The 17,165-nt window shown below is 60.2% G+C and overlaps 1 protein-coding gene across 1 annotated transcript in view; it reads left to right on the top strand.

Annotated features, from left to right (window-relative positions):
• Positions 1–17,165, top strand: part of HIP1R (huntingtin interacting protein 1 related) — a 31,788-nt gene that overhangs the window by 4,370 nt on the left and 10,253 nt on the right. Inside the window, exons 2-14 of the mRNA XM_063144139.1 lie at positions 7,114–7,178; positions 7,760–7,901; positions 9,002–9,058; positions 9,463–9,543; positions 10,415–10,491; positions 11,264–11,325; positions 13,341–13,481; positions 14,064–14,121; positions 15,087–15,162; positions 15,356–15,493; positions 16,242–16,300; positions 16,541–16,613; positions 16,874–17,057. Of these exons, the coding sequence (XP_063000209.1) occupies positions 7,114–7,178; positions 7,760–7,901; positions 9,002–9,058; positions 9,463–9,543; positions 10,415–10,491; positions 11,264–11,325; positions 13,341–13,481; positions 14,064–14,121; positions 15,087–15,162; positions 15,356–15,493; positions 16,242–16,300; positions 16,541–16,613; positions 16,874–17,057 (1,213 nt within the window). The remainder of the gene's footprint in view (positions 1–7,113; positions 7,179–7,759; positions 7,902–9,001; positions 9,059–9,462; positions 9,544–10,414; positions 10,492–11,263; positions 11,326–13,340; positions 13,482–14,063; positions 14,122–15,086; positions 15,163–15,355; positions 15,494–16,241; positions 16,301–16,540; positions 16,614–16,873; positions 17,058–17,165) is intronic.

The raw sequence follows: 17,165 nt of genomic DNA, 5'->3' as shown, positions 1-17,165 counted from the left end.
CGGTCCGTCCCCCTGCTTGGTGGCCGAGGGGGCTGCACCGCCGTGGCGGCCTTTCGGCCCCCAAACAGTCCTGACCTGTGTACATCGGAAGCATGGTCAGCTTCTCAGCTTCGGGGGTGGGCTCCGTCTGGCCACTCTCTCCTGGGAAGCCCCCGTTCGAAGGAGCGAGAACTGGTCAAGCCGGTCAGTGGGAGAAGGCTTCGCTCCAGAATGACCCTTGGCGAGATGGTGGCTGAAGGTTTGCCGACATCAGTCAGCAGGGGGCCGGGGGTTGCTCCCCCGTTAGTTACCCCATGGGTGGGTGGCTGCCGGGCGCGTGCTTTCGACCCCCTGGGCGGCCTGCTGGGTGGCTGACCTGGTGCTGGGCGCTCCGGAGCTGGGGCCTGGGTGATAAAGAGGACTGTGCCCGGCGTGGCGGCCTTCTCAGGAGTGAGGGCCTTCTCCAAAGAGGTTTGCCTGGTGACGAAGTGGGTATCTTCTGGGCACCCACCAGAGGCCTTCCTTCCCCCCCAGGCATTTTCATGGCTGTTTTATCCATTCCTGGGCTCCTTGTTTTGTTTTGTATTTTATGTTTTTAACAGTTAGGACAGCATTTTAGCTGTTCGTAATTCGGCCAGGGAATATTGGTTATCGGGCAGATTAAAAATAAAATAAATACATAGTAAATATCAGACACTGTAAAAAACAGTACAGAGTAAAATATAATTTCACGCATATGTATTATTTATTTATTTATTTATTTAAAATATTTACATCCCACCCTATATCAATAAGATCTCAGAAGCTGATGCTGACCAAAGCGTTGATGCAATCTGTCTTGATCAGCCTTCCTCGAAATGGGGCCCCTCCAGGTTTTGGACTACAACTCCCAGCATTCCTGACCATTGGCCATGCTGGCTGGGGCTAGTGGGTGTTGAAGTCCACAAACATCTGGAGGGCACTGCACGGAGCAAGGCTGGTCCTGGCCTTTATTGGAAGCGTTTGAGCGGCCGTGGGGGGGGTTTGCCCGTCTTCCGCCGCAGCCCTCCCTCCCTCCCGGTTCACTGTGGTTTCCGCTCCTTCGCTCTTGGCCTCCCGGAGAGGCAGGTGACCCAGGGGGAACGAGATCATGTGGCCGGAAGCAGCCTTTTCGCAAGAGGGAAACCTGAAGGCAGCGGCGGCGGCTGCCGCCCCCGAACCAGAAATACCCGTTGAGACTGAAAACAAAGCAATTAGCTGACTCCCTTGCTGCGTGACGGCATCGTTTCTGAATCACGTCCTCCTCTCCCCGTCCGGCCGGCCCAGGAGAACGGGATGGCGGGGATGGGATGGGATGGGATGGGGCAGCCTCTCGGAAAGGCCTTTCTCCAGCGGGAGATGCTTGGGCTTCGGGAAACATGTTGCTCTGGAACGCACCCAGGAGCTTCGTAGTACTCAAGGAGGGATTAGCGTCGGTTAACTTTTTTCTTTTTTAATGGCCCTGCTAGGATTATCGAGGGACGAATCACACTCCAAATAAGGAGGTCACTGCTCCGGTTGTCTGGAAATTTACTTGGCTGTGGAGCATTGCTTGCATTCAGCTGGAACGTGGTTAGGGTTTCAGGACGTGTTCCGTAGCGGGGGTGTTAACCCTGCGGAGCTGAGGTTGCCTCTTATTCAGCAAAACCCCTCGTCTTGGGCCCAGAGCAAGCGGACAGCCACCTTTTCGCTTGCAGTCTGGAAAACCTGCTTAAGAAAAGGCACTGAACGGCGGCGCGCACCACGTCACTTGCCGTAATAACAGTTGCTGTGTCGTGTGGGCCTTCGCTCACTTTCTGCCCGGTTCCTGTTGTGCCACCCTCATGGTGATGCTGCTTCTCCCAATATTGTGACATAATTAATGCAAAAAAGAGGTCACGCCGTGTTGCCAAGAGGCGATGGAATCTTTCGCCCCGTTGCCAAACCACGGTTTTCCTGCCTTGGGAGCTTCCAGCCGCTCTTGCAGACGGAGGCGGCAGCTGGGAAATGTGTTCTCGGCTCCTGTGCCGTGACTCCGCCTTTGCGCCTGCCGCGTCCTCCTCTCGTTTCGGAATTGCCAGCCCAGGGCCCACGCCTGTCCGCTTCAAGGGGGTGGTGGGCGTTGCAGTTGCAACTTCCTCAGCACCTTAGACCTGGTCGGTACACGCATGTGGTAAAGGCCTACGGTGGCAGCACAAACTCTTCCAGTTCAGACTGTATTGCCCGTGCTACGGTGTGCTGCTACAGCCCCCTGAGGGAGGGGTCTGCCCACCCCATTCCCAAAGGTGAGCAATGATTGGGCAGGGGGGGCCTCCCTTGGGAGACCATTCCAGCCACAGTCATGATGCCACGACCAAAAAGGCCCTGACTCTCACGGCTGGTTGGCTCTCTTATTTGAGCAGGAGTAAGCTGGAGCAGGACTGGGAAGGAAGATGTGTAGGGTGGGACTCCTTTGGGTATTTACTGTGGAGGGTGGTGGTAGCTTCTACTGATCTGGTTTCTGGAGTGGGACATGGCAGTGAACGGAGTGTACGTTTAGGTAAAACCACTCTTTCCCGTTTCTTTTTTTTTACCGGTGCGTTTTAAGTTCACAGTGGATCTGCCAGTAGCTGCAAGTCCAGCTCGTTTAATGCCACTTCCTGCCTGGACAGAGAGGTGTGCGTGAGGAGGGAAATTCAGAGAACATCGTGGGTTGAAGGTGTTTCTGTACAGCCTTTCAGTCGTGATGGCTATGTGCTGCCTCCCGTACCAACCTGGTGCCCTCCGAATACATGGGACTACAACTCCCAGCACGCCCCAGCCGGGTTGGAGAAACTGTGCCGCCACCGGCTCTCTGCGCCTTGCATGATTGGTTCCACCGGGCTGCGAGCGACGGCACGCCAAGTATGTGGCCGGGTCGGTTCAGCGGGCTGCTCGGGCGTGCCTCGCGTTGCTTCGGCTGCTTTGCCTGGCTGGCCTGACGTCACCTGCTGCGGGCTTGAATCTGGCCCACAGTTGCGTTGAGATGCGAGAGGTGTGGCTCCCAAGGGCTTCCACACCGTGGCCCACAATCCTCCCTGTATACCTGCGGTCGGAATCAGCGTGGCACTCTGGGAATTGTAGTTTCACTGGGGCAACAGGCCTATAACTCCCAGGCTGCCTTTAATCTGATGGATGGGCTTTGAAGCGGATTTCAGGAGGCTCCTTTCAAACGGGGGGGGGGGGGGGAGGGGAGGGGGCATGAGACATGTTAGAAGCGGTTTGTGTGCATTTTAATTAATGCAGAAACGGGGGCTTTGTGTCAGAGCACACGAATGAGGAAGGCGTAGGGAAACTCTGGCCCAGAAACTCTGGCCCAGGGGGCGAATCTGGCCTGCAGGGGTTCTTCAGGGGGCCACGCCCCCTTCCACGGCCACTGATCCGTTTGGTGGCTTCCTCCGCCTTCCGAGGGGCTGAAACGCCTCCTCCCCCCCCGAGGTGTTCCAGGCACTGGCCATGAGGGCTTGAAGCCAAAACGGGCTCGTAGTTGTGCCCCGGTCCAGAGGGAGCTGCCTTCAGCCAGGTCAGGGGCCCTCTGCCCATCTTCTGGCCCAGGCTTGCGTGGCCTGAGCGGTGGTGGCTCTCCAGGGCCTCCGTCAGGATAGGCTCCCTCCCACTCCTCGCTCCCCGGCTCTTTTTTAACTGGCGCTGCCAGCGATTGGATTGGGCACTGGCGGCTCAGCTACGGCCGGCCCCTCTCTTGGCTGGGCCAGACGGAAGAGCCGTCCATTCCAACAGCCTCGGCGGGTCGTGCACACCGTCCCTGCTTCTCCTCCTCCCAGGGCTCCTCTGTCCTGCCTTGGTTTTGCATTCAAATGCCGGAGGAGCCTCTGTCAGGCGGCCTTTCAGAATGGAGACATGGAGACAGAGTGGCTTTTGAAAATGGAGAGAGGGCTGTGGTGCGCCCAGCTGTGGGAGCGCTGAGCTCTCTCCACATGAGCAGGAATCCTGCTGTTACAGGGTTTGCAGCCCTGTGAAGCTGGCCCGGTTGTGCCTTTCCGGGGTCGTGTGAATGCATGTAGGTTGAGGGCGGAGGGGGAGGAATGAGGCAACTGAATGCATGAAAGGGACGAATGTGTATGACATCCATTTAAACAAGAGGGGGGAGGGGGGCGCTGCCATCTGGTTTGCAAATTGGAATGCTGTGACCCCAACACCCTCGCAAAGGGGAGTGGAGGGGTAAAAGGGAGCTCAGACCTGCTTGCAAGCAGGGTGGGGGTGGGGGTGGGGGTGGGGGTGAATGTGCACGCCTCATTCCTGGAATTTTACAGGGCCTCCAGACCTCGCCATCTTCCACATGTAGCCCTCCTGTGTTTTCTCCTCTGCCTCTTTTGCCTTTTTTCCTACCGGGGGTGGGGGTGGGGGTGGGGAAACCCCTATTAAGGAAGAAAACCTGTAGTAGCCGCACGGCCCCTTTCGCCTGGTAGCGCTTGGTGGGTACTGGCCAAAGAAGGAACAAGACCTGCCAGTTGCTATTCACACTGTGCCTGGATGGGATTCCGAGGAGGCAGAGCTCTCTTTCGCTCTCTCTCGCTCTCGCTCGCTCTCGCTCTCGCTCTCTCTCGCTCTCTCTCTCTCTCGCTCTCTCTCTCTCTCTGGGCAACTTCATTGGCCTTGGGTTTTGTGGATTTCGTAATGAACCTGGCAGGCAGAGAACTTCTTCTGCTTAAGACTTCTAAATACAATGTAATCTGTAATCGGAAAGGTGTTTGGGTTTTTTTGGAATTTGCGTATGGAGAACTCTCCCCACGAGCTTTGCTGTATTAATCGCCCTCCCCTCGTCACACGTTTCTCTCCGGTCCACCCCAAGTCCACCCCCCCTCGCTCCGCAGTGACAACGCAAGAGAAGCCGACAGCGTGCGGAAGGGAGGGCCGGCCCAGGGTGGCTCCGCCGGAAGCGGGGGGGGGGCGCCGCTCCTGCTCCTGCTCCCTGGGCGCCACGGGGCCCTCTTCTCGCAGGTGAAGGGAGACCACGGCCCCCTCGTCCCTCGCTCTCTCTCTCCAGAGGCATCTTCATTCATTTATGTATGCCGTTCAGCTGCAGGGCTGGTCCTTGGAATCTCAATGAACTGAGGCCACAATAAGGCTTCTGTGCGAAACGGGGTCAGGCCTGGAGCGCCGGCGGGGGGACGACAGCGGCCCCCTCTGCCGAGGCCTCCCCAGGACGGAGCGTCCGCGGAAGGGCGGACCCTACTCTTCCCCCACCCCACAACTTGGAATTAAAGAATTCTGAGCCCGGGATCCCTATGGAAAGTGGCACAACGGGCACAATTTTGCAAGCCTCTATCTTAGTGGCCTCCCCCCCCGCCCTTGAACTCAGAGGCTCCAGATGCATTTCCGTCCCCTTGTGGGCCCTGGATTTTAAGGTCCGGGTGGCGCCCATATCAGTTACTCCTCTCCGGTCTTTAATTCATGAGCGTTTTAACCCCACTCCTGCTGCCGCCGCCGCCTCCAGGCTTTGTCGCTCCAGCATGGCCTGTCCTGCCCTTGATGTGTTGGTAGAAAAGAGGTTGTTGCATTTTGGGGGCGGGGAGAAAGGAGCCGTTGACTAGGCAGGCTAGTCTGGTGCAGCGGCTAACGTTTGGGGCACGGACCTGAGCGAATCTGGGTCCAACCCCCCCTCGGCCGTGCTGGGCCACAGCGGGGCACCGGGCGCCTTTTCTCCGGCGCGTGTGCCGCAAGGAGGCTGCGAGGGGGAAGCCCCTGACCTGCCCGCAGTTGGCAGCCTGTGGAAGAACCCAGAGGCCAACAGGTAGATGCATCTGTCTGTGGTGGTGGCGGTTGAAGCGAGCGTCTAGATTTTCCTAGCAGCATCTCTGGGAAATGCATTCCGTTCCCATCCCAGGAGCACAGAATAACAATACATTTTATGATGTAATCAGGCTGTGAGGTCTAGGATCTTGTGGGTTGTTTGTTTTGTTCTTTTAAAAAGCAGAGAGACGAGGGTGGGAGAGTGGGGCCAGACCCACACAGCATTTGCAAGCACGCCAGTGATTGGGGGTGGGAGTTGGGGTCCGTCCTCAACGCTGGCTTGGTTTTCCTGGTTGGAACAAGCCCTGCTTTCCCTTCTGTGGCCAGGAGACGCCGAGGCCTCCCCTTCGTGGTTCCTGGCACGTGGTGGTCTCTGCCCGTCCTCCTAAGGCCTTTGGGCCAATGTAGACAGGGGCGTCCCGTGTTATTTCTCTCACAACATCCCTGTGAGGTATTCCAGGCTGCGAGGTGCTGTCTCCCTCCCTCTAAGGTTTGTGGCTGAGCAGGGATTTGCACTCGGGGCCCCACGCTCCCCACCCCCCACCCCTTTTCATTGCCTCGCAGCTCCCCTAGCGTGCTCTCGGGGGTGCGCTGTTCGCAACCGATTCCGAAGAGGGAAACGTTTTACTGGGGAGCCATTTAAAATATACTACGGGGCCGGTGTGGGTGTGTGCTTTCTGTTGGCCCCTCCTGTTCCTTCACGGCGCTTCTTCCAGGTGACGGTGGGTTGCTTTCCATGGGCTTCCTCAGGAGTGGCTGTGGGCGAGAGACGTGGCCCTGGCAAAGCCCCTTCTCCAGAGCCTTGTGAACCCTCCACCCGCCCTCCTTTGTCAAAAGGGTCCCATCTCTGCCCAAGTGAAGCCCAGGAACCGGCTTGATTCTCTCCCCCCTCCCCTCCCCAGTTCAGCCAGGATAAATGGTTCGCCCTGAAAGGTGCACGTTAATGTCACAGGTTGCGACGCGTAAGCCAGCATTACAGAGTTTTGGGGAGGGAAAGAGCAGGAACCCTTGGCCTGGGGGGTGGGGGTGGGGGTGGGAGGCGGTGGTCTTCCCTCCCTTCCCCTCCCCCAGCTGTGGAGGCACCGTGTAGCTGTAAAGGGAGTTCCTTGAGGCACGTCTTATTAATACTATATTGGCTGTATATTAGCCTTTACCTACCTCACAGGGTTGTTGTGAGGAGGCGGCCCGTGTGAGCCACCTTGGGCTCTGTGCAAGAGGAAAAAGGCAGGAAGTAAATGCAATAAATAAGTAAACCCTGGTGGATTATTATTGCTGTTGTTGTTGTTGTTAACGAATGGCTCCCTGAGGCAGCGATCTGAAGCCTGCCTTGGTGCTTCTTTGTAACCTGGTTCTCCTCCCCCTCTGCAGGCGATGAGCATCAGCAAAGCCATCAACACGCTGGAAGCACCGGTGAAGGAGAAGCACGCGCGCCGTATCCTTCTCCTCGCGTGTCCCTCGCTCTCGTGGCCCCCGGGAAGGTCGGGGCTTCCAGGCCTTGCTGTTTACGGGACGCCTTCCGTCTGCGGGGCGGTGGCTGGCAGGGTAGCAGAAGCGAGCGGGCGGAGCGCTGGGATCTGCCCCGAGGAACTTACAATTTAAAGTTTGGCAACTGAGGGGTGTGGGGGGGGTGCGGAAGAAGAGAGTGAAGGCAACGGGGGTTGGATGCGAATAAGTGCAATAGCATGTCCTTTTTTATTTTATTTTATTGGAATATTTGTGAGAAACCATTATTACCAAAATTAAAATAGTCATCATATAACAAGATGCATGTAGGTGTCAATCAGGGCCGCCGGGGCCCGGCGCTGCGTGGCGTCCTCTCCCGGCAGGAAGGGCAGCTCGGCTGGGCTCACGCGCAAAGAACGTGAGGTGAGCGGAGGACCCGGGGCCCTTTTCCCCACACTCTGGTGGTTTTTCTCCCTGATTTAGCCCGTTCTCCCGTGCCGTTGGCCCTGGTTGGTTCTCTCTCTCCCCCCCCCCCATGCCCCTCTGAAATTGGCCTTGACATCCGTGACGGGATTATTCTGGGGACGCACCACGAGAAAGGCGCCTTCACGTTCTGGTCGTACGCCATCGGCCTCCCCCTGCCCAGCAGCGCCATCCTCAGCTGGAAGTTCTGCCACGTGGTCCACAAGGTCCTCCGTGACGGGCACCCAAACGTAAGTCCGCCGGCATCCCCCCCCCCCCCCCGATAGCCAAGGCGCCGGAGGCCGCGGGGGACGGGGGGCAGGTTGGCCCGGCGGCCTCCGTTGATGCCCTGAGTGGAACACGGCCGGCTCCCCGGGTGGCGTTTTGTGTCGAGGGTGCTTTTGTTTCTCCAAAGCACCCTCAGAACTTCTCCTCCCAGATATCTTCATGGTTCTGGCGAGAAATGTGGCGTTCTGCAACCTACTTGTTTAAGGCGTCGGTCCCCTGCTTCCCGCCCCCAGAAGGAGTTGCTTAACGCGGCTTAAGGGCTCGCCGTGTGATTGCGCAAACTCTGTGACCTCCCCGTCCCCTTGGGGATGTCAAAGGTCGCGCATCGGTTTGGCAAGGCTGGGTTTCCAGAGGCGCTTTGACCTTGCCAGCCAAGGCCGGCTTCTAGCTTGCATCCTGCGTGGCCCAAATCGTGTCGGGTCCCCCTTTCTTGGGGAAAAGGCAGCTCAAATAACCGGGGGCGGGGGATGGGGGGTGAGATCATCTCCCCCCCTCCAACAGCTGGGGCCGTTTACCTTGGTGAGGTGGGGCATGAGAGAGATGGACAACATGACGCCTGGTGTGGAGGAGAAGGTGGAGAGGGGTACATTTTCCCCCTCTCTCAAAATGGAAGAGCCCAACGGGGTCATGAGCCCATGGGGCTCATCAGTGGGAGCATCAGGACAAATAAAAAGAAGGACTTCTTCACACGGTGCAGAGTCAAACTATGGAATTTGTTCCCACAAGATGTGGTGATTAAAAGGGGGGGGGGAGGTGAGACGATGGCTGTCCCTGGCTACTTGTCTTGAGGGCTCTGTGCTACCTCCGGACTCGGAGGCCATGTGCCCACGGACGCCAGTTGCTGGGGAGCATGGGTGGAAGGCTGCTGCGGCATTCCTGTCGTGCTGGTGGGTCCCTGGCCGGCCCCCGTGTGCAGGGACTGCCGGGCTGGGTGGCCCCTTGGCCTGACCCGGCCTCAGGGCCCTGCGGATCGTCCCCTGCTCAGTTTAACGCCCCCTGCCGGCCCGCCTCGCGTTTCTGAGCACGCTGACGCCTGAGCTGCTTTGCGTGCCGCCTTCCCTAGGTCCTTCAAGATTGCCAGCGATACCGCAGTAACATCCGAGAAACCGGAGACCTCTGGGTGAGTTGGAGGCCTGCTCTGTCAGAGCGGGGGTGGGGAATCTCTAAGCCGTTTACATAGCAATACTGGAACCGCATTTCAAACACAGCATTAAAGACCGTTCCAAAAAGAGCAACACCGGGAGCAGCAAGGAGGAACGCGGGGGGGGGGGGCAGTGGGGCACAACCCTGGGCGCTCTCAGGAGGCCTTTGGACGGTTTTCTGCCTCCTGAACTGCACCGGGGTGGGGGGGTTCCGGAAGGGGGGAGCCGCCACCGGGGAAGCCCCGCCTGGCGGCATTCTGCAAGGCCTCCTCTGGCAATCCGGAAGGCCGGCTGGGCTCGTCTTGGGGCTGCTGCTTGCAGACCCACGTCTGTTTTCGCTCTTGTTTTTAATGAAGGCGCGTGGTTCTCTCTCCCTGGTCAGGGCCACCTGCACGATCGTTATGGCCAGCTGGTGAACATTTACACCAAACTTTTGCTCACCAAAATCTCCTTCCACCTAAAGGTAATTCTGTTTCATATAACTCTTCTCAGAACCTGTCCTACGACTACGGCTGGAGAGTGGCACCAAAGCCCAGGGCTTTGCGACCCAGAGGGGCCCCCAAATGACCCACCAGGGAGCAGAAAGTGGTGGGAGCCGTGGCAAATCGCCCCCGAATTTGCAAAAACAACACCACCAATTACAATCCTCCCCCTCCAAATGTGCATTTTTCGGCTTTTGTCTTTGGGGGAAATGCACGTTTTGGGCTGGTATTTTTATATTATGTATTTTCCTGTGACTAAATTCGTATAAAATTCCAGAAAGTTTTAAAAAATGGTATGCAAGTCTGTGGAATCCATGTGACTTGGGAGAAGCCAGTCTGCTGCAGCATCCGCGGATGGGACTCCTCTCAGTCCAGACCCATTTGATTCCGTTGCGGATCACCGAAGGCAGAGTAGCCGGGAGGACCGAGGTCTGGCCTGTGGCTGCCCGCGGTTCCGCCCCGGCCCTGCCGCAGGGTGCCCACCCCTGCTTCCACCTCTGGGTGCCTCCACCTCACAGCGGGGACCCCTGCTTGTTGAAGGTGGGGACAACCCTGACCTTCCAGCACGTCGGACCCCCGGGCGATCTGGTCCAGCAGCTGCGTCGCACCTGAGCCGGGCCCATAAAAATGGCCCCGTGGGTGTACCTTCACATGTGAATGTGCCAGACACGTGTTGGCAAAGCAGAGAGGGCTTTGGCGGCCTCCTCTGTGTGTGTGTGTGTGTGTGTGTGTGTGTGTGTGTGTGTGTGTGTGTGTGTGCGCCTATGGGGCGTCTCTCTTGGTTTGCTGCGGACAGGGCCGGGGTCTGCGAGAGAACAAGGGGGCAATTCCTGCTTTTGTTTCTTCCCAAAGCATCCTGAATTCCCCCCAGGCCTGGAGGTGACGGATGAGGTGCTAGAGAAGGCTGCCGGCACAGACGTGAATAACATGTAAGTCCCCCCGCCCGCCCCCCCCCCCCGCTCCGGAAATCTCCTGCCAGGCCTAATGGCTGCCCCCTTCCCTGGTTGCAAATGGAGCGTTCCCAGAGCGGAAGGTGCCTCAGGACGCCTGCTCTGGACAGCAGCCCAGCCGGCTCCTGGCTGTGTAGTTCTGGGAAAGGAGGAGGCAAACTCCGGTGCTCAGGACGGAAATGCATTTATCATGCTCTACGCCTTTCGGAGGGATTCCCTCCTTCTTCAGGAGCTGATTTAGGTTCTTTTTGAATTCCCTGGTCTCCAAGAACAATAATAATTCCTTCTTTTTCGAGTGCTATAAACGCTGTTTTTTGAGCTTCAGCCACTCACCTCCCTCCACATTTCTCCCTCGTCCTGGGAACAGCTGACCCTCCCAGATACCTGGGTCACGCTGGCCGCGCACGTCCTGCTCTGGCGCGCAAAGCTCCGTTCCCGGCAGCCAGGGTCTGGAGTCTGGCAGCGGGGAGGCTCCTGGGATGCCCCCACGCCTCTCGGCTAAGGTCCAGGGGGGGGATTCCAATGCCACGCCAAACCCTGGTTTGTGCTGACCACAGCGTGGACTCTAAACCTGGCTTTGGGTCTTCCATGTCTGGGGCGGCTTGGCAGACCCTCGCATCTCTTCGTCAGGGGTGAGGAAAGGGAGAGGCCGGCCTTGGGGGCCAGTTTCTAGGGCTTTATGCTACGCAATAGTGTGTGTGTGTGTGTGTGTGTTCTCTTAAATGTTGTTTTGTTTTTTGGGGGGGGGCAGCTTTCAGCTCACCGTTGAGATGTTTGACTACATGGATTGTGAACTCAAATTGTCAGAATCCGGTAAGCTGACCCCCCTTTTTTGCCTTTCAGTGCTTTGTACCCCAATTTGTTCTCTCCCTGTCTTTGCACCTGGGCAGAGCTGCATGTTCTCCAGCGTTGCCAACTGACCCCCAGAAACCATTTTCACTTGCTCTTGTGCCTTTAGCATCCGCTTGATCTGCAGAAATTGGCGGGCAAGGATTTCCCACAGCACGGCCATAAGCATTGCTGCCTGCTGGTGTCTGTGGATCAAACTGCTGTTAAAGGTATGGGATCAGGCCAGGTTGATAAGTTGGCAACCCCTCTCACGGTGGTTTAAAGTTGTGCTCTTACGGTTTTATTGCTTTTAGTCATTTATAACCTTATTACATTGGTTATTCTGTAAACCACTCTGAGAGGGTCGATACCCTGAAAAGTGGGTTTAATAAACAACTATTAAATGGCATATTCTGGAATAAAATGAAGTCAGAATTCTGTGCCAAGGCAACGTATCGATTCTGCACGAAGGTGGCCCAAATTCTGCCATCTGTGTGAATTCTGCCCGCCCTTGGAACCACCCGTCAATGACCTTGTTTTGTCTCCCTTTGATGGCTCCGTTCCAGTTCTCTGGTATTTCTTTTGCTTCAGCAGCTACTCTGCCCTCAGAGGCAGACCACTGGGCCTCTGCCTCCACCCTGCCTTTGATAGCTGGTGGCTACCAGCCCTCAAAGCCATTAACGCTCATTTAAGCAAGCGCCTCCTAGCCACCAGGGCCCATTATTCCCAGACACTGACTATAAAAGGCGTAGTAAAGAGCGATTGCAGATGCCTAAGAAATGGCATTTCTTCGCCCGGAGCTGTTTGGGGTTTCCCTCGTGGAAGGGGCTTGCCCCCAGGAATTTGGGGGTTGTGAGCGTGGTGCCTTTCGCCCTCCCCCGCTTCCACTTGGGCGGTTCTGCGTTGTCATGTGAACCCGGCCTTCCTTCTGCCTGCAGGCCAGGCTGTGGACACGCCGAGTTCCTGATAAAAGTGTTTACCCAGTGGCAACAGCGGTGGAGGCGGCAGCCTGAGCAAACAAAGGTGGCATCAACAGCAGCCCCTGTTTGGCCGTGGGGAAGCCTGGGCTCACTGCCGCCTGCCATGTGCCGCCGCCTTTGGGGCCTGGCGTCCCCCTCTGCCTTTCCTGGCCTAGGATGTCAACAAGGCCGGGAATGCGGAACGCCCGTGCCGGGTCGGAGCGAGACGCCTCTGGCCCTCCTGGGTCTCCGTCCGTGGGCCCGCTGGAGACGCCTCCGCCAAGTTCACCCGCCGGCCGCCCAGGAGGGCCCCACCCGCTGCGCCGTGCCCCTGCCTCTGGGGGGCTGGAGCGCTATGGCCTGCGAGGCGCTGGGCCCTGGGGCCCTGTTCTCCCGGAGGCTCCGTTGGAGCAACTGTGCAAAGTTCCGCCCTTTCACGCAGCCTGCAGAATTCCGTTTCTTTCGCCACGGGATGGTTATAGGTTGTGCCTGTCGGCGTGTCTGATTGATTTGATTGTATTATATGACTGAGCAGCCCTATGAACAAGTAGTTTCAGGACCGTCAAAGAGTTCTGTGGAGCGCTGAGCAGTATGAACAATAAGCGGATCGCAACACAGGGATTTCGGGCGCAGCTGTCCGAGGCCGGCTTGGACCGGGAGGAGACCCCCGGAACTCCCTCCGTGGCTGGCTGGGGAGCGCCGGCAGGGCTTCCCTCTGGCCAAGGCGGCCTCGGGTGGCGCCCTTAGCCCTGCTTGCTACATCCGGGGTGGGCGGGGGAGCCCTGGCTCTCCTAAATGTGTTGGCCTGCAGTTCCCATCATCCCTGCCCATTGGCTGTGGCTGATGGACGTGTTGTTCCAACAACACGGAGAGACCCCTGAGTGAACTGTTTCAGCTTCCGCCTTCCTTAGCCCAAACGTTCCACAGGTCAGCCACCTTGAGCACTGTGTTGTAGTGGGGAGGCAGAGGCGGGGTGGGGGTCTTAAGGCACACAAAGTGTTCTTAAGGACGGCGTGAGCGCTCGCTCCTTCCTCCGCTCAGTTTTCCGGCAGCTCAACACCTCCATGGCCGTCTCCCAGATGTCCGCCGTCCAGTGCCGCCTGGCGCCCCTCATCCAGGTCATCCAAGACTGCAGCCACCTGTACCATTACACCGTCAAGCTGATGTTCAAGCTCCATTCCTGTAAGCCGCTCTCGGGGGTGGGAGGGGGGCGTGGGAGGGGGGCGCGCCGGGGCCTTTGCTTTGCTGACGCCGGCAGGAGGCTCAGGGGTGGGGGGGACCCCTGTCCCGTTCCTGGCAGAATGGTTTTGTAGTTCTTTTTAGGCGGGGGGAAGGGGACAGATGTTGCAGGCGGACGGACTTTGGGTCTTCCCCCTTGTTGATTCATGAGCAGAGTGTCGTCTGCCGGCATCCGAGGCTGCGTCCGCCTTTAAAGAGGAGCCTGGAAGCCACGGAGGAGGGGCGCTTCGGGGGTCTCCCTTGGAACAGCCCCTCCCCCCCCCGGCCATATTTTGCCATTTGCTTCTGGGATCCCTCCTGGTTTCTCCAAGGCCCTGGAGAGCTGCTGTCTCCCTCTCCCCAGCCCCCCCTCGTTCCAAAAACCCCTGAGTCCACCCCCCACCCCCCGCGTGTGGGCATGCTCTTCCCTGGATTGTGGCCGGGGGGGTCTCCCTGGCTCTGCCCCCCTCACCCCCCACCCCCCCGTGGCGCTGGGAAAGGGCCTGACCGGCTGCTCCTCCCCTTCTGTCTCCTCGGTTGCCTCAGGTCTGCCGGCCGACACGCTGCAAGGACACCGGGACCGCTTCCACGAGCAGTTCCGCAGGTGAGGCCGGCTTCTCCGTGGGCTGTGTGGCTTCCGTGGTGGGGGGAGGTGGGGGACCCTCCTCAGACTGTGTTACCCCACCTCCCGCCCCCGCTGGAAGCGAAGAGGCCGCTCTGGTCTCCCCACGTGGCGGAACGTGCGGCCCTCCGAGTCCTGCCTTCACCTCGACTAACGTCGCGTCTTCCCATGTGAAGATTCCAAGCGAGATACGGATTTAGCTCGGGGGTGGGGGGGGGCTACACACCACGCTATGGGGAAGAGGCCCAGGCTGGCCGAGGGGCAGGCAACCCCTCCGCTGGGGTCCAGTCACCTCCTGAGGCAGCCTCCGTAGAGCAGCCGAGAACCGAGACTGACTGAGCCCCGGTGCCCGGGCCTAGTGGGCGGGTGCCCTTGGAGTCTCCAGAGGGTCGTGGGCAACCTCCCAAGATGGCTGCCGTGGTGGGCCTGGCCAGTCACAGAACGTGTATTTCCCAGGACCGAAAGGGCTGCCGCCTGCGCCCGAGGGAGAGGTGGGCCCTGAGCCACAAGCTCCCTCTCTGGGGGCCAGATGGAGGGGTGGGCGCCAGCCAGCCAGCCAGCCAGCCTCCCCGTTAGAACTCATTAGTCTTAAACATTCTTAAGGGGGGGGATTGCAATCTGGAGGTGCAGGGCGCCCCCCCGGGGGAGATCTCCTCAGGCTCCATCCTGGAGACCCCGGCATCGAGCGGCTTCCTTTCTGCGAGGGGGAGGCGGGGGGGGGCTGCCCTGTGACGTTGGTTCCGCACCTCCAGCGCTGGATCAAAGCAGCCCGGGAGACGGCTGCCCCGTGGGACAGCGGCGGGGCTCCGTCACGGGAGGCCCCCAGCGCCCGGTCTGGCCGGGGCTCTCTGCACGTCCTTGGGAAGGCCCCCCCGACCTTGGGAAGGCCCCCCCGACCTTGGGAAGGCCCCCCCTGACCTTGGCCTCTCCTTTCCTTCTCCCTGTAGCCTGAAAAGCTTTTTCAAAAGAGCGTCGGACATGCTGTACTTCAAGCGGCTCATCCAGATCCCGCGGCTGCCCGAGGTGCCCCCTCCGCCCTCCCCCCCCCGGATCAGACGCCCCCCCCCCTCCGTGGGGAGGATGAGAGCTGCCCCCCAAGGGGCCCCGGGCGGCTCAGGAGGGCCAACCGCTCCCTCGTGGGGGCCACGGAGGGGGCCCGCCTCCTGGCCCCCCGGCCTGACCCCTGTTGCCGCCTCCTCTTCCTCCTCCTCCACAGAGCCCCCCGAACTTCCTGCGGGCCTCGGCCCTGGCGGAGCACGTCAAGCCCGTGGTGGTGATTCCCGAGGAAGCCCCCGAGGACGAGGAGCCGGAGAACCTGATCGAGATCAGCGCGGCCCCCGCCACGGAGCAGCCGGTGAGGGAGGCCGGGGAGGGCCGGGCGGCCGGGAGCAGCGGCTGCTGAGGGGCGGGCAAGCCTCCCGCGGGCCCGCCCTGGGCGACGCAGACGCGCTCCCTCCGAGCTCTGGCCGTGGAGCAGCGCTTCCTTCCGCGGCCTGCCTTGGGCGGGGCCGGCGCCATCTCGCTCTCTTGGGCGGGCGGTGGCGGAGGGAGCGTGCCGGGTCCCCCGTCCCAGGCGGAGACCCGGGTCCCCTGCGGGAGGGCGGATTTAAAGGCGGGCCGGGCAGGATGGGGCCCCCTGGCTGGTGCTGAGCGCGTTGGGCCGGGAGGCTTCAGGCTTCCTGGCCACGGGGGCACACAGAATGTAGCCAAGGGGCCAGTCCTGGCCATGGGCCCTAAGGAAGCACCTGGACGAAGAATCTAAAGCCTCGGCACGTGACCCTCCGGGCAGCCGTAGCACGGCGATGTCCCCAACCATGCTGGCTTTTGCAAGTAGCTCCTGGGCCTCTGGCGCAAGTTGACCGTCAAGCGCCGGAGAGAGCTGGGCTGGACTCCCCCTGCCCCCCCCCCGGCTGCTTTGGCCGCTGCTGCTGCCACGTCTCAGAACGGCCACTGGGGGGCGCACTGCGACCGGTGACGAAGCCCCGGAGAACCGGCTCCGTTCAGTGGCCCTGGGAGGGCAAAGGCCGCGTCCCAGCCTCTGAGGGGGGCGGGGGGCGGCTCCCTCCCCCCTCAGTGCTTTTGACTCCTTTTCTCTTTTGCAGATTGTGTCTGATATCTTTGAGCAGACCTTCGGACCCCCCAACGGCCTCCGAGACGACAGGTAAGCAGCAGCGTCTGCCTTGGCAAAGCCTCTTTTAGCCAGCATCTGAGTTGGGAGGTTGAGCTCGGATTGTTCCCCGGAGAAAGCTGCGTGCACCTAACGACCCTGCGAGGTGGGCCGATATTATCAGCACCATTGGGGTTGGCGGCTGCCGCTGTGGCTCGAGGCAGCCGATCCCGTGGTCCCGCCCTGCGCTGGGCTCCGCCCCGGCTCCGGTGTTGATTCTTTGCGTCCCCGCAGGGATCTCCAAATCGAGAACCTGAAGAAAGAGGTCGACCTGCTGCGAGGGGAGCTGGAGAAGATGAAGCTGGAGGTAAAGGGCCCCCAAAAGTCCCTCGGGGGATGGCGGAAAGGGCGGCATTTGGACCCCCTGGGCACAAGTTGGCGCCGCGACGCCTTGCTGGGATCCCCTGGATGCGGCCCGTGCACCCTTTGAGCGTCTCTTGGGCTGGGGCTGGGGGGGGCCGTGTCGCGGCCCCAGCAGGACCGGGCCTGGGCTCTCGGCCGTGCTCGGGGAGGTGCCCACCGCGGCCTGCCTCCGCGTGTGTGTGTCTGTCTCCTGCCGGCGCTCAGGCCCAGCGGTACGTCGCCCAGCTGAAGGCTCAGCTGAACGGCCTGGAGGCCGAGGGGGAGGAGCAGCGCAAGCAGAAGCAGAAGGCCCTGGTGGACAACGAGCAGCTGCGGGACGAGCTGGAGCGCCTGCAGCGGGCCAAGCAGGAGGGGGACCGGAGCCGGGGGCTCTACCTGGAGGCCGAGAGTGAGTGGCGCCCTTGGGTGGGGGCAGCGCGGGCCGGGGGCCGGGGAGGGCCGGGAGGCATTGGGGGGGGGAACACCGCCGTGCTCACCAGCCGGGGCTTGCGAAAAC

This window comes from Elgaria multicarinata, chromosome 18 (assembly GCF_023053635.1).
Source record: "Elgaria multicarinata webbii isolate HBS135686 ecotype San Diego chromosome 18, rElgMul1.1.pri, whole genome shotgun sequence".
Classification (NCBI taxonomy): domain Eukaryota; kingdom Metazoa; phylum Chordata; class Lepidosauria; order Squamata; family Anguidae; genus Elgaria; species Elgaria multicarinata.
This window is presented reverse-complemented; position numbering and strand designations above follow the sequence as displayed.